The 25,382-nt window shown below is 43.4% G+C and overlaps 1 protein-coding gene across 1 annotated transcript in view; it reads right to left on the reverse strand.

Moving 5' to 3' along the window:
• Window positions 1-402: 402 nt before the first annotated feature.
• The window catches only part of LOC117401327 (A disintegrin and metalloproteinase with thrombospondin motifs 10-like), a 35,419-nt gene continuing 10,439 nt past the window's right edge, over window positions 403-25,382 (reverse strand). The window contains exons 3-25 of the mRNA XM_034001921.3: window positions 23,641-23,984; window positions 22,605-22,764; window positions 21,114-21,331; window positions 20,646-20,729; window positions 20,387-20,532; window positions 20,265-20,308; window positions 19,799-19,904; window positions 18,070-18,216; window positions 17,620-17,761; window positions 17,264-17,371; window positions 16,805-16,950; window positions 16,558-16,621; window positions 16,302-16,404; window positions 12,082-12,215; window positions 10,717-10,840; window positions 6,692-6,772; window positions 6,368-6,531; window positions 6,057-6,183; window positions 5,059-5,188; window positions 3,962-4,166; window positions 3,345-3,521; window positions 2,443-2,599; window positions 403-1,657 (exon numbers count right to left, since the gene is read on the reverse strand). Of these exons, the coding sequence (XP_033857812.3) occupies window positions 1,548-1,657; window positions 2,443-2,599; window positions 3,345-3,521; window positions 3,962-4,166; window positions 5,059-5,188; window positions 6,057-6,183; window positions 6,368-6,531; window positions 6,692-6,772; window positions 10,717-10,840; window positions 12,082-12,215; window positions 16,302-16,404; window positions 16,558-16,621; window positions 16,805-16,950; window positions 17,264-17,371; window positions 17,620-17,761; window positions 18,070-18,216; window positions 19,799-19,904; window positions 20,265-20,308; window positions 20,387-20,532; window positions 20,646-20,729; window positions 21,114-21,331; window positions 22,605-22,764; window positions 23,641-23,984 (3,221 nt within the window). The 3' untranslated portion in view covers window positions 403-1,547. The remainder of the gene's footprint in view (window positions 1,658-2,442; window positions 2,600-3,344; window positions 3,522-3,961; window positions 4,167-5,058; window positions 5,189-6,056; window positions 6,184-6,367; window positions 6,532-6,691; window positions 6,773-10,716; window positions 10,841-12,081; window positions 12,216-16,301; window positions 16,405-16,557; window positions 16,622-16,804; window positions 16,951-17,263; window positions 17,372-17,619; window positions 17,762-18,069; window positions 18,217-19,798; window positions 19,905-20,264; window positions 20,309-20,386; window positions 20,533-20,645; window positions 20,730-21,113; window positions 21,332-22,604; window positions 22,765-23,640; window positions 23,985-25,382) is intronic.

The raw sequence follows: 25,382 nt of genomic DNA on the forward strand, positions 1-25,382 counted from the left end.
TGTTGACAGCGCTGCCCTTCCCCTGTAGAGAACATTCGATTACAGAAGAAGCTTCATCACAAATCAGTGCAAAGTTTTTGCTACTTCTTAAAGAGAAAGTAGCAGATTTCCGAAAAAATACAGCGTTATACGCCCACCACGTGTTGCTACAAGTGTATAAACCACATATCAGATGAACAGGATGTTCACCTGATATGTGGATGTGATAAAACATGGGTTTGTTGTGGAGCACTGATCATACCAGCAGGGGTCACTGTGTGGAGGGCAGAATACTAAAGTCATTGAGCCATGGTGGGGAAAAAGACCTCTATATATATCTATTGTTACTAGACTAGTAAAAAAGAAAATACTTATGGAGGCTTTTTGAGCACACCTGCTTTTTTTTAATAAGGCTGTGGTATGAAAGCACAGATGAGGCACAGTGTCACACTGAGACTACTTAAACGAAGAGTGAACTGGATGATTTGAGCAAAAACCCCAGAGCTGTGGAGATTTGAAATGCAAAAGTACAGCTGTGGCAGCAGCATGGACGTTTAAAAAATGAAGGCACTGGGAAAGTACCTACAACGTTTGTCACTGAATTTTACAAAGTTTCTTTTAGTATTTCTAAATTTACCACCATTGTGTGTTTTGTAGTTATAAATGAAGGGGTAGTTTAAGCCTCTGACGATTTTTATTAAGAAGAAATAATAATAGTTGTTCCTTTTTCCGTGTAAAAATGTGGCTAAACAAACTGAATACGTCACCTCACATCTGCGATAATGAACACTGAATTGTTTTATTAGTCTGCATTCTGCATAATGGATCTTTACAGAAGTAGGCACCAATGGATCAGGTCACAGAGTCATGGGAGTATGGCAGTCAGCATGGTCACAGCATGTGTTCTGATCAGTACTGTAACACTTTATACAAACTGTCCACTATTTCATATCCTATAAAATGAAATCTCATGTAAACATCTGAATAGCTTATGTTTCTACTGTAGTGAATTTCCTAATTAATGCATCCCAATGAAATATCATTAGCATCAGTGTAATGTTCATAAGAATTTGCGGCCATCCTAGTACAGTGTAACTGGTTACAGAATCCGTTGTAGTTTTACAATCCGTCTGCCTGCACTTACAACACAATACAAGTGGGCAGAAAATGAGAATTGCACATTCCCTTTAAAAGGATTGCATCCAAGTTCAAAACACACTTCTTCCCTTCCCACTTAAGTCAGAGAAGTGGGTGCTAAATATAATTCACTTTGGAGACACTTTTTGACTTATATAGACCAATGCTTCAGTATTGATTTTCATTTTTGCACATAATAAAACGGGTATGAAAAGCAACTGTGCTCGAAGTTCTCCCTAGGCATTGAAGGAAGACACCAGTAAAGTGCACTTCTCATTAGGGTAGGACCCCCCCCTTCCTCTCAATCTCCCCCTGCCACACTGAGACAGCCGAGCGAGGGGGCTGTGGCTGGCTGGCTGCCCTCACGGAATGCCTGAGTCGAGTGGTCTTGTGTCGAGGGCTCTGCAGTGCTCCGGAATGGGGTTGGAAGGTCAATGTCCTTGACAGGTCTTGCAGCACATCTGCCTGAAGTAGGGGCGGCTGCAGAAGCGAAACTTTAGCACCAGAGGGCAGTAGGCCACCGTGTTCACATCTTTGCATTCTGGAGAATAGAGGAGGAAAGAGTGAGATCCAGTTAGTTCATACATCTGTTTAACTATTCGCTCCTGGTACTGGTGAAACCAGCTGACCTTACCTCTCTCCTCATTGATAACACCCACGAGCAGAAAGGCTGGAATTAAAAGGTGGAACTATAGGTCGTATTGGGGTATATTACCAAGGGCAATACGGTGTGGTGGTGAAATGTCATCGCAACTGATGTATTATTGCGCAATTACATCTGCAGTAACACTTGTATGAACATTTCGTTAACAATGGAACTGTTCTCAAAAGTTTCTATATTAAACTTCAATAAAAATGTTGTTGTTTAGATTCACTTTGTATATAATTTTCTGTTTCAGGCGTCATATCTTTGTGACTTTAAAAAGTAGCCTCAACGTATCTTTCAAAATCATGTCTATACTCAAATCTGGTCCACCAGAGTGTAACCATTAACCAGCCCCCCCCTGCAACACTAGTGAATGTGAGAGAAAACACAAATAACAAATGTGGTATTTCTTACATCCGCCAGGGGCAGAGTGTTGCATGAGGACAGATTAATAGTTACACTATTAATGCTTCGATGTGATTGGAGGTTAGACATGATTCTGAGAGCTTTATTGAGGCCACAGAGGTGTTTTAAAGTATAAGACGCTCAAGTAAGTTATGTCGTTTAGATACAATAAAATATATATATTTGAATGTCAGAATACTTTTTTCCTCAGAAGAGAAGCTTTGAAAGGCCAAAGTGCTCCAATAACTAGACCTGTAGAGACAGTGCTGTCTCACCTTCGGGATTATCCGTGGGGCCAGGGTTACACTGGCTCTCACACTGCTGCATGCCTGCTGGCTGCAGAGCCTCAGGACACTCGCTGGACGGCTGACCGGTGTAGGTCAAGCACTGGACTGACCGCATCTGTTGGCCCAGACCACACTTGGCTGAGCACTGGGGAGGGGGGAGGGGGGAGGGGGGAGAGGAACAGAAAGCATGAAGAGTACTGATTAGAAAAGATTTCAAAATGCAGATCTGTCCTTCTATGAATCTTTTTACTATATATTCTTTCGAGTTTTAAATTACATTTAAAGTGAAAAGACAAAACAGGATGTATCGTAAGGTATGAGGCTATTTACCTGTTCTCCTTTTGATTGTAATGGTACTATATGTATACATACAACTGTGTGCCTAATGTGTTTCAAATACATGATAAGATTATGCAGATAACATACAAAAGCCAGTGTTCAGTTAAATAGATTGATATGTTTGCCACAGTGCAGTGGTACGCATCTGTGGTTCTTTCAGTCCATTTCATTCCAGGACCTTGTACCAACACCTAGGCTCAATCAAACCATTAAAAACTTGGATGGGACAAGGCTCTGGATCACTGTCATAGTAATGTTATATTATACAGTAGACCCTGACATTGATGCGACACAACCATTGTCAAGATCTTTGTATCAGATAGTTTGTACCAGATGTAAAAGACATCCATTAAGATTATCTGTAATTTGTAATTATTATTTACCTATTACAGTATTACAGAAAAAGCCCAGAATTCAAAAGGCCAGAATGCAGGCTTGTGGGGTTGGATATCAGATTGTTTGGTACAGGACCCTGTATGAAATTCTGTATGCTGTAAGTGCTTTAGTACTTGGGTCTAGTGAGACCCTGATTGCATGAAAGCACAGCGCACCTCTCCCCACTCCCCCACGGCCCAGTGCGGAGGTGGGCAGCGTTGCAGGTTGCACCTCATGCTGGTGGAAGGCTTGTCCTCATCGGGGCAGCGAGTGGCTGGCAGGGTGATGCTGTGGTCCCCACTCTTACACAGGATAATCCGGTGACGAAATCCCGGCCCACAGCTCGGGGTACACTGTAGGGAAGCAACACCACAGACTGTCAGTCCAGCACCCTGGCAGAGCGTCACAGTCAGCCTCTTAGCATTGTTAGCTACTGGAATTAAGGAATGGTATCTTCACTTTAAACTTTACCTACCCGTTTTAACTTTCTTACTTGTGTTACAACTGCTTCAAATTATTACATTGCCAATGTTATTAGACACATAGTAATTATAACATGAATAACTGTTTGCAGTGGTTTCACAAACTGCAAACTTTGTTTAATTAATAAAAACGTGCTTTGAAAAAGCCAACCTTTACTAAACATTTTGTAGGGCAAGTGTTCCAAGATCTAGTATTGGATAACCAGTTTGATCTAAGGAAAGCAATTCTCCAAATCCAGCTGTCAAGACAGGTGTGTGGGTGTACTGTTGGTAACAGATGCGGGGAACGCAATACGTTACAAGCTGCCTACCTCGGACCAATCGAGGGCCGCCCACTCAGGAGGGCAAGTCTGGTTGTTGCAGGGCTCAGTGAGAGGGGGTCTGGGTGAGAGACAGGCTCCATCATCGAGGGTCTTCTCTTCCGTGGGAGAGATCTTGCTCTTGCAGAGCACTTCGCGCGTCCGCACCCCGCTGTTACAGCTCCGACTGCACTCAGACCAGCTCCCCAGAGTCCAGCTAGGGGTAGGGAGGAGCAGAAGGCTCTGAGCTTTTTATTTTACTTTGATACAGATCTTCATCACGATAGAAATGATAAAGTTGTCAGTGCTAATATGAAAGGAATTAGCCACACAGTATGATGATTTAAAAAATAAATAATAATTCTAACAAACTACTATTTAATATTAACAAAGTCCAAAAACAGATTCACAAGAGAAGGGGCTGCATGGAGGAAGAACCTCAGGAATTGAAATAGGTGAGAGGTGCTTTGTGACTCAGAAGAGAGGGCAGGGTTTCCCCTTGGCTTGCAGACAGCCGCCCTCGCAGAGGTGAGACCGAAATGATCGTCCTCCAAGGCTGGGAAGCAAGCGTTACTTCCCCCAAGGGGAACCTAGATTGGACAGAGAACGGGAAAATGAAGGAGATCTGGCCTGGGGTCCCCTCTGGCTCACGGAGAACCCTCCTGGCGCGGCTGGGCCTCTAAGGTTGGGAAGTGAGCTTCACTTGCCCCCAGAGGGAGACCATTGCAGAGGTGGAGCAGCAATGTGGAGGAGGAAGGGAGGATGGAGGAAACGAAAAAGCCAGAGGGAGACTAAGGGCATGACTTGGTGTTTAATTAGGGAGATTGGCAGATATTTTGCCGGGACCGAACGAGGGAGGAACCCTAGCTCCTGCCCCCTGAACCACATTCAAGGTTACAATTCCATGCACTAAAGCACCAAGTGTTCTTTGGAGGATTCCCAGCCAAGCAATAGATAGCCAGGCCTGAATTAGCAATGTTATGGTCACTGGCCAGTGTACAGTCAGTGCTATGGTCAGGGTTAAGGACAGTTGTTATGGTCAGTGTGCGGTCGTAGTTGTGATCATTGTTTCAGTCAGGACTGTGGGCAGTGTTGTGGGCAGTACTCACGCCGGTGGACAGGGCTCAGAGTTGCAGGCTCTCTTCTTCTCCTTTGGCTTGCTCTTCTGCTCACAGTAATGGTTAAGCACCACAGAATGATCCCCCTGCTTCTTGCAAAACACCTGCTGGGTCTGGATCCCTGGAATTGGAGAGGGTAAAAATAAAAGCAAGGTAAAGTACAGGCTAATGTAACTCCTGAGATATCCAGGAATTTATAATTTGTTTTGTAACATCTCAAGAAATGCTGCAAATGGGGGCAACAATGTGAATAATTTATAGGCGTCCCCTTACATATTTCAAAGAAATGATAAAATACCAATTTAAAACAAACAAAGACACAGACTGGCGTAATGGAAAATGCTGTTTTATCTGCATCCCTTTCCGGTGAGATAGTATCTGATGACATTTAAAGCAAACCAGCCGCGCAGTATTAAAAGAGGCCTCGCATGGCTCAGCTAATCAACCTCAGATCTTGAGCGTGTTTAAAATGCAAGCAGACAGAGATTCACAGATCTCATTTAGTCCCCCATTGCGAAAGGAACTGAAACCTTCCCAGGTCTCTTTATCCTACCTGGTTATGCATTCTTTTAATACCCAGGATTATGTTTTCTTGTGATACTACATATGTAAAAGCAGGAAAATTTATTGTAGATCTTGAGTAGTGGGTAGATGTATTTTATGTGATACCAGGTGTGGACTTGGTATTACCCGAACAGAGAACCGTTCACCTGGCTGACTTACTGAATGTAATAAAGGCATATCAGCAGCTGGCCTGTTTCTAACACCTATATATTGCTGCCTATGTACTTCGCTATTTACTGCTGCAGTCTCATTGCAAAATATTCTTTTTAAAACACAATTCCAATTGTTTTACCATCTTCAGGGTCATTAAAATCGACCAGAGATTACACTACTGTCTTGGAAGGACTTCGCAGTTTTGTTTTCTGAATGTTGTCCCTCTCAAGCATGTTATCGCTGCTTCAACAAGTTGTGGGTGAGCCTCATACCTCCAGCACAGATGGCAGAGCAGCGGGACCAGGCAGTGTAGTGCCAGGCGGAGCCGGTCAGAGTTTCCCGGGAGAACGGAGGGTTGAACCGGTAACGAATGCCCTGGTTCTCTTCTCGGACTAGTACCTGCACGAAAAGAAAAATTTGAAGAAATGTACCAGTGCTGCAACCACTCGGGAATACAGAGTTTAAAACAAGCAGTAGCACTAGCAGAAACTTTCTAGGACTTCTTGTGGTTTCTCAACAAAGAGCTATGCAAAAGTTTTTTTTAGTATGACTACATATTCACAAGAGTACACAAATGTGTTACCATAACGACGATGGAAATGTTGGTGGGGCCTAGCGCCTCCAGGGTCTCTGGTTCATCCACAGGCCTGCGATAGTGGAAGATGGTTCCAGCAATGTCGAAACGCCTGGGGGTGTCGATGGTCAGCTTCCCATTGATGAAGTACTGATCCCCCTCGTCTTTTAGCACTGAACACACCACCAGGAGCACACATCATACACAGAGAAAATACAGTATATAATATCAACAGCAAAGGAGGCCTGCCAAAGGCTGTATATTGAGTGAAGAGTATGGATATCAGTTCAGAATATAACATGTTTATATAATTACAAATATACAAATTCTCACCCAGATAGTTGAGGGAAACGTTAAGTTCCTGTATACTGATGTGTACGGATCCCTTTGGAATCTGAACAACCTCTTCATAACCTGAAAGATGAAACCCATCAGAGAGCTGTATTTTAACTGCTTTTTCAGGCCTAGACGTTCAATCATTTTTAATTGTTTGTTGCGTTTCGTGGAATCTCCTTCCCTTTCAAAACCACACACACTGCCCGCTACTGATATATAAGAAGGTCAAAGAGTTTTCCACTAACTTTTTTTTATTGAAAACCAGGCCCTTAGAACAAGGAAAGACCAAAGCAATTGTGATACATGAACTAAAACTAGAGGCTGCATCTAGTGTACTGGAAACAGCAGCCTTGAATCCAGGAGACCGTTATCTCCCCCCTTGTCTTTCAAATTTAACCTCTTGGTTTTGGTAATTAAAAAAATAAAAAAACATCTATGATCACATCCTTTGATCTTCCATTTTGATTACTTTTGAAGATTCAGCAGAAAACTACTCCACAGTTGCCAACAACTCCCAAGTATTTATAACTGAATGTCAATTACAGCGTAAATTAGTGTTGAATAGTCTATAGTTCTCAATAACTTGCTTCTTGCACTTGTCAATGTCACGTAAAGAAATATGTTGCCTACGGGTCAATTTGATAAACTTTTGTAAGGATACACCACAGCTGTATTTTTAAAAGCATTTTACAGCACTCTAAAATGCTCTAAAAAGCACAGTAAAATGCTCTAAAAAAATCCCGCTGTGACTTTTCCCCACAGGGTACAGACTGACTAAGATCAACTCTCAAGTACATAATGTATTATCTGGACTGATCATTCTTCATGAATTTGGTCTCTGCACTTTGAAGGGTTAAGGGTTACATCGCACTGCTAACACCGTCTACAGTTTACAAATTCATGTTTATTCCATCCTTCAGTCTTCGAGAAAGGAAAGAGATTTCTTTGCGGCTAACCCAAGCCCAGTCTTGGAGTTTATGTAATTTAATAACCAAACATGTGTGGCTTGGCAAACAAAGATAGCGGCTGTAAACTATCCAGAGCTGTAAATATACTCCTTTGAAAGCGTGGCTGGTGGGGTCACGGGCGCCAAAGTGCTCTAAAACCGCTGCCGTGATCCCCTGGGTAACCTGAGGTCAAGGCTAGCTGTCGGCTTAACTCCACTGTGGACTGCTGCCACCAGGCTTGTGTGTTTATGAGCCCGAGAAAGGTTACCATGGGAAGTGCATGTAATAAAACATAGGTAACATTGCAAAGCCCAGGGAGTATGGTAAACCATGTTTAAAACAAAAAACATGCTAAAGCATGGTAAACTATGAGATCTTTTTAGTTATATTTGCTACCATTGAAATCAATTGAATATACCCCATAGACTTATTAAAGTGTTTTTTTAAGCTTTCATTTTCTGTTGCCACCCTCCTTCAATTCACAGTTGATTTGAGCATACAGCAAGACACAGGTCTTAAATAAGATGTGTCACCCAAGAATATGAACAATGCTAAGGCAATTTACAATTTAATCGTGCATTCTGGGTAGATAGAGGAACACGTGCTGCTGTTTAGGGAAGTGCTGATTTGAACTGCGCGCTCTCTCCCCGGAAGTGGAAGGACGCTGTGGTTTTAAGCTTGTATAAAAAGGGGTTCAAGTTGTGTAAAAATCATAATTGTTGTCGTGTTTTGTACAAGGATTGCTGATAGTGTGCTACGGATGTACGTAAATATTTGGAATTGGAATGTTTATCTACGTTGATTTAAATGATTGCCAAACGTGCGTCTGCAAAGTTACTCGTGTGCATTGTAACCAGAGCTGTTAAGCGCTGTGGTAAAATCCAGCGTGCCGCATTTATCTTGACCAACATAATAAACTGTTGATTTAGTTATAAACCTCCGAGTGTTTTTTGTTTCCGTGTTTGTGCATTGCTAATAATTTTGCTGTTTAGTGGCTACCCCAGAGTGGTTAAACAGTACACACAACTGTGATGCTCTGGCCCATGGGAGTTATCAGGTCCCTAAATCTTTATTAGGGGAATAGGACGTTTACTAAAGTAATAATAAAAATGGTTTTAAAAAGACCGAATTCCCATTGGGCATATTTTTTTTTTAAGTATTGCTATGCAGGACAACCACTATACGATCGTGCACGGATTAATCTTCCGATGAATCAACTAATGCCCATAAATTAACAGATACAAATTTTTAAATTGAGTGACAGTTCTAGTTTTAATGCAAGTCTTAGATGGTGTACCACGTTTACATATTCCAGACTGAAGGGATGTTAAGTAGTCTTCCACTTGCGTGCAGGAATGGTGTCATTTTTTTAAAGACAATTTGAAGTCCGGTGCAATATTTTCCCTCTCATGCTGGATATTAATGGATGGTCCGTTCCGTGTCTGGCTCTGGGGACTGGGCTGGACTCGTGGCTGTCTGATATCCTCACCACAGCAGGGCTGTGCAGTCAACCGCTACCAGCTGCTGGGGAACTCAGTCCAAAGGCCATGTGAGGCTCTCCGAATAGACGACTGCGGTTAAGCAGAGTTTTAATGGGAGTGCAGGATGACGGCATACAGTGGGTTTTACCGCCTTTGTTTGAGCTATAATGACTATAGTAGCAGTGTACTGCTGTATGTTATAATTTAAGGGGAAATAGCCACGAATGTCAACCTTGGAACAAGGTTGTGTCTTACACGTTCTAATATGGTTCTAATAGCCATATTAGAACATGTAATGCTTTATTTGTTATAACAATCAAAATGTATTTATCCAGCTACAGTGTTCTGCGTACTGGACAAAGGATGAACTTCTAGAACACAGTAAGAGAACTGTGTAATAATAGGATGTAAATTAAACTAATTCAGTACATCTTATTCTTAACACAGGCTTTGACTTTTATGCCTTCTGAGAAATACAAATAACATTCTTCCAGAATATATTTTCAGCATGGTTAATTAGAATATTGTACAACTTAAGAACTTAAGTAGTTTTTTTGTCCGCAGAGAGCAGTAAACGTGAGCTGAATCTAAACCACTGGAAACAATAAAACGAAGAATTTGGCACTCAGAAAAGAATGGGGCCACTGCAGTGGAACCTCGATGGGCCCCGCAGCCTCTTCCTCAAGTTCTTCTGTTCTTCCGGGCTGTCGTTGTCATCTCTTTCTCCCACACACTTCTGTACAGACCTGCCTGTGTGAGGGAAGTTGTCTGGGGGACGCCCCCACATAACAGCACTGCTACGAAGCTCACAGCATTATGGTTTGCTGTGTAAGATGGTGTGTGTGATAAACTACAAAGCGGCAACAATATGAATCGCACTCCTGTTATCAAAACAACTCTGTGGTTAAAGCGACTTTATTTAACCTTCGGTTTGTATTCCTGCGCATCTAGTTGGTGCAGTGAGGTTTGTGTCACCCGCTCTGGCATGGGCACTTCCAGACTGACTTAGCCCGGGCACACGGTCTAAAGTGAGTACCTTTGAGCAGACAGCCTGCTTGTTGGGGCAGAAAAATTCTTCAAGATAAAAAACATCCGGTGACCAGGTTACTATTGCTGATATAAATCTATCCTGCAAAACTCCCTGCCTTATTCTCCTCTACATCAGTGGTCCTAAAAGCTGTGCCCGTGGGCAATTTCATTCCGACTAGAACATATTCTTGTGCCAGCAACGGCAGCCGACATAATCTGGAATACAGCAATACTGATGTAGTGGTAGTAGAGGAAGTCATTACAATCTACTACTCTGTGCTTTTAAACTCTGCCTTTGAGATGTTGCTCAATCAGTATTTCATTGTCATTTTATTTAGCATTTTGGAATCAGAATTTTTGAAATACTTTGAAGACCACTGCCATTTATTCAAAGTGATTGGGAACTATTTTAATAATAAAAACGGTTGAGATTCAACCAGCTCTTTTCAAACTCAAACCCCTGCTATGTCACGGACCTCTTTCCACTTCAGTGAGGTTAATAAGCTTATGTTTAGGTTCATCATCGTTTAGATCATTACAACCAGTTTCAAGCTTCCAGTCTGACCTCCTTCAGGCAGCGAGTCGTTGAAGACCCCCTCGATGACCTCACAGGTCCCGCCGTCGCCCCCGCACACCCTGCAGCGGTCTTCCCGCGTGTCCGAGCCCAAGATGCGGTCGCACCCCACGTGCTGTATGGACACACACACACACACATTGGTGTGAACAATTAGTCTTTACTCTCTTTGATGAGAGGTATAATAATACAAGACTGTAACTAACTAACCTTATAACCTTTATCACTGGGGTTTATGTCTTTGAAATTAACATATCCTATTTATTTTTATGGTTCATAACGGTTTTGGTCATGTTTTATAATGTACTTTTGAAAGAATTTTATGAAACACATGTAAATAGATACTTATAGCATGTGTGCAAACAATATACATTTATCACATTCCTATATTTATTTATTTATTTATTTTTTTAGAAATTTAGTCATCGCCAATGGTTTTTACCCCGGTTTTCTCCCCAATTTGGAATGCTCAATTATTATTTTTATCCTGGTTCACCGCTGTAACCCCCCGGCAACTCGGGAAACGGAGGCTGAAACACGCGTCCTCCGAAACGTGTTCCTGCCAATCCATTTTTTGCACTGCGGATCCACAGCGAAGCCACCAGACCTATAGTGCTGGAAGACAACACAGATCTGAATGGCTCTACTGCAGACCCGCAGGCGCCCTGTCAGCCACAGGGGTCGCTGGTGCACGGTAAACCGTGGATTGCCCTGCCGACCAAAGCCTTCCCTACCCAGGCGGCGCTCAGCCAATTGTGCGCTGCCCCCTAGAAACCCCCGGTCACGGTCGGCAGTGACATAGCCTGGATTCAAACCTGCGATCTCCTGGCTATAGGTCACATCCTGCACTCCACGTGGTGCGCCTTTACAGGATGCGCCACTCAGGAGCCCCTACCACATTCCTATATTAAGCATTATGCTATAAATATATACATGATATTATAAAAAAACTTTCCTCATTTTATTACCAAGTTTCTTTTATGTCTTAAGGGCATTTAAAAGTATGGACAAGCATCAAACAAAAAACTAAAACAAAAGCCCCCCACTACTTTCACCTTGTGGGGGCGTTTAAATTGCTTGATCATGAAGATAATAGAATGGGAGTTCATGCAATAGCTCGAGAAAGGCGTGTGTGAATGTTAAACTGCTGATGCATCTGTGAGAAGTGTCCTGGATCTGGTTCTCATTTGCCCTGTGCAGCAGGAACGTGGGCCATACCTCACATTCCCTGTTTAATCACAACGTGCCATTCCTCATATTCCCCAGTGAAACAGGTGCAGATCAGGTGCCCTCCAGTGACTGTGGGCTGTGGCTAAGTTATACTTTGATTCCTCGAAAATCTGAGTCCTGCTGTACCTTGCATTCCCCGTTGACGCAGATGTCCTGTGAGTCATCGCGGCAGGGCGTGCCGTCCACCACGGCCGGAGCGCGCTCAGTGTAGAAGTTGAATCCTTCGGCCAGGCAGTTGAGAGAGCAGGACTTCACCCCCCCTGCAGATACAGAAGCGCGGCGCTTGTCAGCCTGCTGTGCAGCGTTTCAATGCGGTCACTGCTCACATCATGCCCCAAATTGGGTTTTTCAACAGGGCTGTCGTAAAAAGCGCAGATACAGTCTAAATCTTCATTTAAATTGTCAACTATTTTTGACATAGTTGTCCGCAGAACCAAGCAACACAAATAAAATGTTTTGTCTGCATCAGCCTTCTACAAGTTGCTTTGTACAGATTAATGAATGACCTAGTGTCCATTAAACCACTATTTATTTGTGTGCTATTACTTTTAGCCTGTTTTCCTAATGTTTATTTAATAACTTAATGAGAAACTTACATTTTAGAGTTATCCATAACTAATGAATTTTTGATGTGTTTAGATTCAATGTGAATAATGTTCTGTTCCTTAAGCTTAAAGCACCCCTGTATCATAAACAGCAGAGTGTAACCATTAACCTGCAACACTGCGCAATACCTTCAGAAAATACATGCTGTTCAATTTTTAATTTCCAGATGTAGGGGATTTAAAGGGGGTTAAGTAATCCGTCAAAAAATAAATAAATAAAAAAATAAATAAATCCTGGCTGTGTTTTAATTTAATGTACTGTAGCTGGAGTTGGGTTGGAGCCCTGAGCTGATGGCTTTTACATGGACACTGCCAGATCGCGTTCAGTCGGAGCAGGCAGGTTTTTCTTAATTCTGAAAAAGGCATTATCTAAAAAAAGCTTCTGAATCCACAACTGTGTTGAGCCAGATATGGAGAAACACCTGCTTTGGCCACAGTCTGATAAATCCATCAGATCCAAGCTAGGGACTGGTGAGGGCAGGATTGCACTGCAGAGCCAGGAAATCAAGCTGCAAGTGGTTTGAAAAATCAATAGCCGTTTCATTGCAGGCAAGAGCTGGTAAACTTTATAGCGAGTGAAACAGATGAGGGGTGAGAGCTGGGGCGCCGTGCCATGTAAAACCCACTTCTTGTTTTCTTACTCATCCCCATTAGAGACAATACAAGAGTTTACAATAATGTAGTACACAGCCGCAGTGTGTCACAAACTCTTAAAGAGTAAAGTCTTAAAAGGTGCGGACAAGCACAACACAGACCACAGCACAGAGTGGAGAGGCAATGGAGTAGGTCATGTTGAATCATTAGGATCCTTTAAGATTGACTCGACAAAGTTTTGAGATTAACCATCTGCTAGGAACCAGACGAGGACTGAGGGCTAAATGGCCTCCTCACGTTCGTACATTTTCTTATAACCCTTACGTGGCAGGGTTGAGGCCCAACACATGAGAAATGTTTGGTTTGTGTTTTGTTTTCGTTTGGGGGGTTTTGTGTTTGTTACTTTTTGTAAACAGTTTATGAGAGAGCCAGATGCTCCGCCTGAAGACGCGCTGCCAGCCCAGTTTGTTTACAGGGAATTGCTTTCGATGATTATTATTTTTATTATTTAGCAGACGCTTTTATCCAAAGTGACTTACAGAGACATGGGGGTGAACAATGCATCACAACTGCTGCTGCAGGGTCACTTACAGCACAACCTCGGTCTTACGTTACATCCGAAGGACAGAGCACAAGGAGGTTCAGTGACTTGCTCAGGGTCACACACATTGCAGAGGCTAGGACTGAACCGGCAACCTCCTGGTAACAAGCCCCTTTCTTTAACCACTGGACCACCAAGCCACTGGTTGGGCAGTGTGAATGGCTGTCATATTCTGGTTGGGCTGTGTGAAGTTCTGGCTGGGCTGTGTGAATGGTTGTGTGATGTGCTGGGTGTGCAGTGTGAATGCTGTACCGTGATGAATAATGTATCATTTTACACAAAGCATTATTAAGAAAAGTTTTTTTTTAATCTATTGAGTGGCAGGACCCCATCAAGGTGGATGTTATCTGTGTGGAGGATCCTGAAAAGAACATGCAGGCCACTGCTGCACCAACATCCGAGGATAGTGAGGAAAAATGAAATGTTAGAAAAATGTAGATTTAATGAGCAAGTAGCAGGGTTCCGAAAAAATATAGCATTACACGCCCCCATGTGTTGCTTCAACTATTTAAATAACGTACCTGCCATTTTTCTTTTCATTGTTAACATCCTGACAACTTTTTTACACTTTTAACTTCTGAGCTTCAAAGCTCTTTTCAAAATGTCTGCTCTAGAGCACGGATAGTGTAAGGATTATTGCCCACATTGTTAAACAGGTAACACAGCAATAAAGAGCCATGATGTAGTACGGAACAGAAAAGCCAGAGCACTTATGTTTTTAGTTTTTAAATCACTCTTCCTGCAGTGATTTAGATCTCAAACCCCAGTGCACTAGAGTGGACATTTTGAAAAGAGATTTGAAACACACTTTAAATTTAGAAGCGTAAAAAGTTGTCAGGATGTTAACAATGCAAAGAAAAAAAGCAGGTAGGTTATTTAAACAGTTATAGCGACATGTGGGAACGTGTAACGCTGTATTTTTTCGGAACCCCACTCTTAAGAAGTAGCAAAAACATTGCACTGATTTGTGATGAAGCTTTTTCTGTAATCGAATGTTCTCTATAGGGGAAGGGCAGCGCTGTCGGAAAGCACTCTCTCAGCTGCTGCACATGTGTGTGAGTGCCAAGTGAGAGCTGAGGGGTCTGGAGAGAGCAGAGGAGAGGTGAGGGAGTTTGGATTGAGGTCTTCGGCAGGCAGCTGAAAGTGATTATACACCCCCCCCCCCCCCCCCCCCCCACTGAGACCTTCTTTGTTTTTAATAAGTTTAAGCAAAAGTGCCGCAGAGGGTCAACAGATCAAAACACAAAGGTGCAATGAAAAGAGCAACGCTCAGCAATCCTCTGCAAAGCTGGAGCTTGGTAATCCTGCAATCTGAGCGAGAGAGCAAGCCTGCAGTGTGCACTGCTAATACAGCAGATAGAAAGAGAGAGCTCTCATACTTCATATGGATGCGCAATAACTTTTCTGCACATGGAAGAACTATGGGATGTGTAGTTTGTATTTAAAAAGTTGCTGCAATCGTTTTAATCCAAAAATAAACTGCAACTCCCAGAATTCTTTGATAGTGCAAAGGCCTCCTGAGGAGATGGAAGGTTCTGCCAAGTTCATGGTTTATTGGCAGAAGTACGGCAATTTTCCTTTCTTAAAGAAACAAATACATTTGTTTTATTTTATTAATGAACTGTCCTTGGCTGCCTTTGCTTCGACAGCCCCAGTGTCTGGGTGGAGGGAGAGCTGTGCTGCTGGGATGTGCAGGCCGGACCTAACGCAGTGCAGACCGTGGCACTCTGCATATTTTAACAGCTGTGAGGGATTTCCATTGTAAAATCAGCTGAGTTGATGAAAGGAGCACTTGTTGCTGGGAGAAGAAGGGCCCCTCAGTAAGCCATTATGTTATTAGACTCCCAGATTAAAGGCAGTCATGTCGTCAACAGGATTTATCCTTCTCTTCCTGCTCCGTGCTCATCAAGGCTAAGGAATGCTCCAGTTCTCCAAACGCCAATTTCAGAGAAGGGCTTTTCAGTAAACCATGTGCAGGCCAGAATATAGGAGCTTGGCAGATTCAGAAACCCCCGTGAAAATCCGCCCTGCAGTCCCATTGCTTATTTTCAGCTGCAGATTAGCTTTGACTGAGGCCATGAAAAGTGTGATGAAAAAAACAAAACAATTTCTACAACACACATATCTGTGTTATTGGGGAGTGGACACAGAAAGTACTGCTCTTAAAAGGTAAGGCTTAACAAATGACCATTACTGTACACTGAACACAAAGCACTGCCCTTGAAGGTATGTATTGGTAACTAATGGGAACGACAATACCTACAACATAAAATACATCTCTTAAATGCAAGGATTACTAACAATTAGGGATTACAATACACAGAACAGTACTTTAAGGTACTAGTTTGTACAGTATAACTATGACCAAAGGGCCATTGAAGTATACACCACAGTGTTGTAGCAGGATCTTAAAGTTGTTATTCTATTGAGATGTAAGTATATAACCTATTTAAAGGCTGTTGTGTTTTCTTGGTAAATGTTTAAAAAACATGTCTTTGTATTGGTAACCATGTCAAAGGTTAGAATCTTGGCTTGTCTGTGCTCACCTCCTCTGTAGGGTTTCCAGGTGTAATACTTTCCTCGGAACGGCACACTGTCAAAGTCGGCACACTGCAGTCCCCGAAAATCCTGAGAGCCAGCTGGGCATTCCTGTGGATAGTTTACAGCTGTAGTTTACAGCTTTGACATGATTTCTATTGGTGACTGTTCACCACAGTATATTTGTAATACTGAAATGTTCTGGTGCAGTTCAACACACTACTGTTCATAACTAGTGCTCCTGAGGACAGCCGTCCTACTCACGTCAATATTACAGGATCTGAAGCGCTTCCTTTCTCCCAGACAGTACTTTCCACCTATGGTTGGCCTGAGAACAAAATCAAAACCAGCTACTCTTCCTTCCAATCAGATTTGAATTATTTTAAAAATAAAAATACAACATTCTTTAAAAAAGATAACACAATTGCAGACTTATTTGATCAAAATGACCAGTGTGGAGGGGATTTAACCTGGCAGGCAGTACTATGACTGGAACTAGAAATCTAGCTACCTGGGGCTGTCGCAGTGACGGACTGAAGATGAGACTCCGCCCCCACATGTGCGGCTGCACTCTCCCCATGGCGACCAAAGGCCCCACCCCCCGTTGATGCCCTCTGGGCGGGTTCCGAAGGGGACACACTCCCTCTTGTAGCACCACTGCAAAGAAAGACATCAGGACACAAAATTAGGCAATTTATTGTACTAGGTGTAGGTTTAAAACTGGGCAATCACTGGATTGACTTTTAAACAGCCCCATGATGTCAAAAGAACTGGTATTTCTAGCCAGAAATAGTTTCCTTCTGTTCAGGGTCCGTTTACAATCCGACTACTGCCACCATATGGGGTCAACACTTGCAATCTTGGGGTTTATACACCCTATCAGGCGAAAGGCCTGGTGGTTAGATTTCCATCCTCCTATAACCGCTGTCTCCCCTATCTGTGGATGGTGTTGGTTTACCCTGATACTCACCCCCTTGTCTATGGTGTTAGTCTGGCAGATGGTTCCTTCCGCGGCAGGGATGCTGCTGGTGATGCAGCGGTTGCTCTTGCTGATGCACCACAGCTCACTGCACACTTCCTGCCAGAGGAAAAGTACACACACCCTCAGTCAAACCGGATGGGTTTCCATGGGCAAGCTGACTCACCACAGAATCCATGTGACAACTTTCTGCCAACTTGGCTTATTACCCGAATAGAACATTTGTATTCATCTTGCAATGACTATTAAAATGTGTATGGGCTGAGATAGGAGACGCAGGACTGGTCAGCAGCAGTAAGGCTAGGCTGGCTGGAAGCAGGTGCAGAAGCGAAGAGAAAGGCGAGTACCCCGTATTTACACTGGCGAGACTTCACCCCGTACTGGAAGCGGCACTGCTCGTCCGCGTCGTAGGCCTGGCCGGGAGCCGAGGTCGGGTAGACGAACTCCTGCCTGGGGGGCGCGTTGTTCAGGCAGATCCCCATTCCCGAGCTGACAAGGAAAAAGGGACTCCGTTAACAACACTGGGGGGCTGTTTCAATGATCAATGATAAATCTGAATGCCGACACCCTTGATCAAATTTGCCATTCCCATAATGTATTTTCTTATTCAACACAATAATGTGAACTGGCTAGTTGCTGCTAGTGGCAATTTGCTGACTAGCTAGCGTGACATTCCACCCTTTACTCTGTTTACAGCAATCTCCTAGGACATGCTTGCTACACTGTGTTGTGCTGAGTGGTAGGGTCTTTGGTTACAGTCTCGGGAGCAGGCGAGTGTGGGTGTGACTGGCTCTTACTCCAGGAAGTTGGTGATGTAGTCGCGACTGCAGGTAGACCACACAAAGGGGTTGGTCTTCATAGTGATGTGAGCAGCCATCAGCTTGGCAGTCTCCTGGCCCCGCGAGCCGCAGGCATTGCCCACGCTGTCGTGGTTCATCCCAAACCTGCAATGCATTTCAGTGGCAGAATGTATTTATTAAGGAATCTCCATGGAAAGCATAGTGAAGACAGTTGAGGAGATACAGGACATACACAGGTGGGGTGAAGCGGCCGGTTAGCATCGCTGCCATTCATATTCATACCCCATTTACCTTGTTTGTACAGTATTTATAGTCACTTTAAGTGGGATTGTTTAGGATAAATCATTGAAAAAATGATGACAGATGAACATTAGAGTAGCTTCAAAAGTAATTGTAATATCTTTTTTTTTTTTTTTTAATTCCCCTTACTATTGTATTGGGTTCTGTTGTTCCAGTATTGAGCTTTTATAATTTTTCTCTAAATCTTTCTCTACAGCTGAACAGCCTTCCTTACTGCATTTAAATCATGTGGCAATGTGACCTTTCAACTCCTTACCGCTAGTAAGGAACATGTAAGAAAAGTATCTGTTGTCAGTTTCATTGATAACTGCCCTTCCAACCCCCTGCTATTCTGGTTTCTTCTTATTGCCTCAATGTCTGGAGACAAGCACAACTCAAATCATTGAGCAAACAAAACATGAAGAAGTGATGGAAAAATTGGAAAAGCAATTGTGATCCCCAGTGATCGGACACAGCTAGACTCCTTGTAGTAGACTTGTGTCTAGACCGAGCCCATCCTACCAGAGGATTGTACCAGCACACTCACAAATGACAGATCACCTGGGCTTCCTATTATATGGATTGGCACCAATACGTTTGCCACCTGTTCAAATACAGAAAGATTAAAGGGATGCTGTGTTTCGGATAAGTCTGCTTAGATCATTATGTATCAGGCTTACTATACTTTTCAACTGCTGGATAAGAAAAGACATCTGAAGTGGGCTGTAATTTCTGCCCACCTTAAAACGAAACTGAAAGCAGTGCCTGCAGCCTGTGGGAGCGCCGAGATGGGTTCACTGCACTGGGGCGCCAGCTCCTCGGTCAGCGCAGCTGGAGCTCCTCAGTGACATCCCGCTGAAGAGCGACTTTAATTGAGAATTTAGGGAAAAGCCAGGAGAGGGCTGTGTGAAACAGTCCAACAGGTGCCAGACGGAGAGAGTGGGCACTGCACCCGAAAAAGAGAAAACCGTGAAGCTCCATTCCTCCACTGCTGACAGAGCAAGACGCGCATGGAGCAGGGGACACACGCTGTGGGAACGGACCCGTTTAAAAAGGGAGCAAGGTTAGAAAACAACCCCTGATCATTCTTAGCATGAACAAGGGAAAGAGAAAGAAGCCTACAATTACGTTTTACTGTCTAGGATGTTTGCAATGATTCAGAGTGGTTCTTTTTGCCATTGCTTAAATACAGTCTTTATTTTTTTATAAGGGTTAAGGTGCATTTCATGTGTTCAGGAGTTGCTGTTTGGTTGTAGCTACCTGCCATAGATACATGTAATATCAGTAAGCGCCAGCACTTGATCCAAAGTGGCAGATCACTAGATGGCGCTGCCTCTTCCTTCTATGAACATTGGCTGATCTAACCCTAACTTAATGTTTTTCAATGGCAGGAACTAGAACTGAAGAGCTTCCCCTGAACTCCCCTGGAGTGTGAGCGTGCACTCACGTGTGTCCGATCTCGTGTGCGATGGTGAAAGCAGTGGCCAGCCCGATGTCCTCGTTAATGCTGCAGCTCCGCTCCGGCTCACACATCCCCCCTACTGGGGCCAGGCCTGCAGACACACACACAAACACGCAACGACGACACGTTAGCTTGCATGTTAGTGTTGTGACAGCCCTACGTGATATAAACCCAAACACTTCTCAGGTCTTGTAGCTTTGAAGAGTAACTGAAAAAGTGGTGAAGGTATAGCAAAGTGCAGTTAGTATGGCACGCATGATAAATAACAGAGAAGCATGTTAAAACATACAGAAATATGTTAATGCATGGTATATGCATAGCATGGGAAACGGCCAAATTACCCGTTTAAACTTTTAGAAGGCATATTACTGAAATGAATACTAGACTGGATATTAACAGTGTATTAATTAAATGTATGTTAGGCAACCATTTCTTGAAGCCTGTCTCCTACCTAGAGTTCCACAGGGCTTGTTCTTGTAGATGCAAATGTCATACCTGGAAATACAGGAATGCCATTAAAAATGTGCAAGAAAATGCTGCTTATTTCCTAGCACAGTGTATACCAGCCCTTACCTGGTGATGAGCACTGCAGTGTCGTGGTGCGCAATCCCATTATCAGGAATGGCGTTGCCGTTGCCATTGCGGTTCAGAATGGATTTCTGCCACTTGCAGAAGCTGTCCAGGGATTTGCCTGCATGGTGGTTGATTTCTAACGTGGGCTGAGAGTGAGGGAAAAGAGAACTGGCATTCAAACGATATCATGTATAATACTTGTCAGTAATGTACCTAAGCAAGGGAATAGCACATTTTGAGAGTTTGGCTCCAGTCTCACCTGGTCCTCTGTCAGCAGGATGAGTCTGGTCACCACGATGTTCACTGCATTCCCCAGGCTCGAATCCTGGAACAGTTTGGCAACCTGACCTCCAGGAAACAAGAAAAGACCAGTCTTAAAAAAGAACCCTTGTCTGTTTGTTCTGCAGGCTGTAAATGCGTTGAATGTTTTCATCCTTCGATTATTCGTATAAATTAGAAGTCAGATCACTACAGAGCAGGCGAGTGCTGAAAACTTGGGGTTAACTGCTGCTAACTGGCTTCATTTACTTCCAGCTGAAGCAAGACCAGGTGTCTGAACGCGAAGAGAATCTAAGACAGTATGTGTCATTAACTAAACAAAGACGGATCTTGAGGTTCTGTATTCTGGTTTTAGAATAATTGTATTAAAAACAATTATTACTATCAAGAGAAAGTGTGGCCAGGAAGCAGACCATTGTTAAGAGCTCAGATATGATATACAACTTACAATATTCATGACTGCGAGGATGTACTGCTCGATGTCTCTGCGTCCGTGGTAGCCCACCATCATCTTGTCTGCCACCACCAGGGTCTCCACGTAGCGCTCTGTGCTGACCGAGCGCTTGAGCGGCAGCTGGCCCCGTGGCATCTGATTGGTCAAGGGGCTCAGGGGTGAGGTTTTTAGGTTCCGCAGCCACCAGGGTCGCCCTTTGCCCGGCTTCTCATCTGAAAACAGGAAGCTTCTCCTGAAACCCGATACCTTTACCATGATGTCTACAAACCAGATACCTGTACCATAAGGTCTACAAACCAGATACCTGTACCATGAGGTCTACAAACCAGATACCTTTACCATGAGGTCTACAAACCAGATACCTGTACCATGAGGTCTACACAGATACCTGTAACCATGAGGTCTACAAACCAGATACCTGCACCATGAGGTCTACAAACCAGATACCTGCACCATGAGATCTATAAACCAGATACCTGTACCATGAGGTCTACAAACCAGATACCTGTACCATGAGGTCTACACAGATACCTGTACCATGAGGTCTACACAGATACCTGTACCATGAGGTCTACAAACCAGATACCTGCACCATGAGGTCTACAAACCAGATACCTGCACCATGAGGTCTACACAGATACCTGTACCATGAGGTCTACAAACCAGATACCTGTACCATGAGGTCTACACAGATACCTGTACCATGAGGTCTACACAGATACCTGTACCATGAGGTCTACAAACCAGATACCTGTACCATGAGGTCTACAAACCAGATACCTGCACCATGAGGTCTACAAACCAGATACCTGTACCATGAGGTCTACAAACCAGATACCTGCACCATGAGGTCTACAAACCAGATACCTGTACCATGAGGTCTACAAACCAGATACCTGCACCATGAGGTCTACAAACCAGATACCTGTAGCATGAGGTCTACAAACCAGATACCTGTAGCATGAGGTCTACAAACCAGATACCTGCACCATGAGGTCTACAAACCAGATACTTGTAGCATGAGGTCTACAAACCAGATTCCTGCACTATGAGGTCTATAAACCAGATACATGTACCATGAGGTCTACAAACCAGATACCTGCACTATGAGGTCTATAAACCAGATACCTGCACCATGAGGTCTTCAAACCAGATACCTGTACCATGAGGTCTACAAACCAGATACCTGCACCATGAGGTCTACACAGATACCTGTACCATGAGGACTACAAACCAGATTTCATTGAGAGGTCTATTTTAATGATCTGAACAGAGGCCTATCTTAATAACGCCAACGTAAAAAGTTTGCAACATAATTTCTTTTGGAATAAAGAGTTTAAAGCCACTGCTTAGATTGTTACTTAGACGTTTGATGGTTTTTCTACTTGCAGAAGAAATGGGGTGCAAACAAAACTTTTACTAAATCTCTGCTAAGACCGTTCCAAGATTTTTCACATACCCATCACATTGAGCACAGTACAGTACCTATAACTCCACAGGACGGGTCCATGTGCTGGTGTCGCAGAGACGATCGCTTGTAGACCACATGGGGGCGTCCTTCTCTCTCCTGGAAGCTGGTGATGTTTTCTGTTGAGGTCAAGGGTTCGATAAAGTACTCCTCCTCCCCTGCCACTATCACCCCCTGCTGGAAGATGGGGATGCAGTGAGCTTTCCTGAACCTGGGGGCTTTTCCTTGTTGAAAGATTCCTCTGATATAATCCAAAAGCATACTGTATACAGTAGACTCGCTAGTACAAACCAGTTGGGCATGACCCTGTTCAGTTTACTGATTTCAATACTGATCGTAATCTATGCCACACTAAAAATGCCTTTTTGTATCTTTTATGTTTTGGATACTCCCACAACTACTGTGAGATTTTGTACAGCTGTTTTGAAAGAAAACAGAATTACTATACTAGAGAATTATTTTTAAATGCCCTGTACCAGTTACTCTAGGTGTAGGTAATACACTATGAATAGTTTTACTAATGTAGTGAAAAAAACATGGAAAGAAAAATAGAAACAGCCAACACAGTATTCAAAGAAACATCTGGCTCCTAGATGGTGATTATTAGTCACTAAAAAGGGTGAGCAGGTTAATCAAAAGAGTAGTTTGGGTAAACAGATGAACCCGTCTCTCATATCCTTTCATAATATTTCAGTTTTATTGCCTCCAGGTGCTCTTGCCTGTCAGTGACTGCAGCTTTGCTTGAGTAGTACCAGAGGCTGTTTTATTCGATTAAAAATACAATCTAGGTTATGACCCCTGTCATGCTAATATTCTTACATAGATTTTTACTTAAACCTGCAAAGCTCCACAACCAAGTTCACTTCTGTATTGAGTTATCATCATCTTTCTCCAACTTGGTATTGGAGCAACCCATAAGCACGCAGAATGATTTCAAACATGTAAAGAATCAATTCAAAACGGTATCTGAAGCTATCTACTTTTTTTTTACCAGCCAATAGCGCTACATCCGCAAGCAGAGCAATGTAAATGGCAGTGTGTGCCTGCTCTTACCAGCCCGTTGCAGTTGCTGAGGGCCACCTTGCTGCTGGAGCGCTGCTGGAGGATGTGTCCCACGTAGTGGCAGTGGGGGGAGTAGCGGTGGCTCCAGGCCAGCCGGCCCCTCTTCCAGTACTCCACGCGGAATCGGTCCGAGAGCAGGCCGGAGTGCAGCGTGAGGTTCAGCAGGAAGTTTGTGCGGGGTGCTGCAACGCTGTAGAACAGCTGCCTCTCCATCGGCTCGGCCTCCAGACCGCGGCGCGCCCGCCGCCGCCCCAATCCGCTCAGGACCTCCCCCCGTGGGCCCACCCGCACCGGGATAGCGATCTCATAGTGATCCAGGCTGGAGAGGAACTCAGCTGAGGAGAGAGCAGGCACTTAGCATCAGCAGGCACTTAGCATCACTTCATCCATAACTACAGCATCAAACACTCAAGCTGAGTTTAGACACTAAGAGAAGCCTAATAATATTGGATTTCTTTTAGTGTTCTTGCACTTCTGTTCTACACTTATTTTTCCCCCCAGAGAAAACAACACCAGTAGTGTAGTTAATTATCCTATGATTGAATGAAAGAGAAATTGCAGTAATATTGTTTCTCTGCCTTTCTTAGAGGGAATTATTTAAGTTCACCTTGAGGTGGTCAAGAAGGAGGGACATTACTCAGCTGCACTGGGAAAGGTGGTTCTGTTTTAGGTTTTTGGGGTTTTTTTAATGGGAAAGAGGTGAAGTCCATGTGTATTGAGTTACCATTTCTAATGTTTCCATTTTTGTATCAGGTGTTTTATCGGTTTTTATCTGTTAAAACCGAAACTCAGAAGCCCTAATCCTAAGGTTATGTCAGTATTTTTTGTGATCATGCAACCCCCCTACAATAGCCTTGCAACCCACTTTTGGGTCGGGACTCCCAGTTATGAGAAACGCTGCCCTAATGCAATGACTGTGATTTTCATTGTCGAGCACTAAATTAATGAGACAGAAAAGACATTAAATGCCTTAAAAGTTTCCAAGGCCTCGGTAATACACCAGGGGTTTACTGTTCTCCCTGGGTCCAAGCGGCGCTGAATTATGGTATGTAATGCATGCTAAAGTAAAGAGTGGAGTCACAGTCAATCAATTGCAAAACAGTTGGTACCACTTAGAGGGGATGTTAAAAAAGCCCCATCAGGTCTACAACCGAGAGCCCTTTCCTTTCAACTTTGTAGCAATCCTTTATGACCTGTGGGGCTGTCTAATGGGATCCGACTGTGCTGTCTGAGCAATCTCGTTAACAGGGAGTGTTAAATATTCCATGACTGTATATTTATAGAAACTGCTATTTCCCTAGGAAAAAAACAACACATCTGCTCTGCACATCCCTAATAAAAGAAAGTTTACCATGGTCATGGTTTGGTATTCATTTAATTATGCATGTACTGTGCTTCACTAATATATATATATATATATATATATATATATATATATATATATATTTTACCATATCATAGGTCGATACCGGCCGCCTCAGTACTACGCAGGACAAGAAGGTCTATCCTTTGTAACTCCACACAGACAGAAAGAAGTAGAAACTTTAATATTGAAAGAGTTGCATAAATGAAATAATCGCCTTTGGCTCATGTTTCCTAACACTGGCAGTGTGTAAGTATTCCCTTGGTATCCAGGCATTACTATATGATTGTTCCCTATCTACACTGCTATGCTTTTACCATGGTATACAGCAGTCCATGTTTATAAGTTCCTTTAAATTTGAAATTTTTTG

Source organism: Acipenser ruthenus, chromosome 49, assembly GCF_902713425.1.
Source record: "Acipenser ruthenus chromosome 49, fAciRut3.2 maternal haplotype, whole genome shotgun sequence".
Taxonomy (NCBI): Eukaryota; Metazoa; Chordata; class Actinopteri; order Acipenseriformes; family Acipenseridae; genus Acipenser; species Acipenser ruthenus.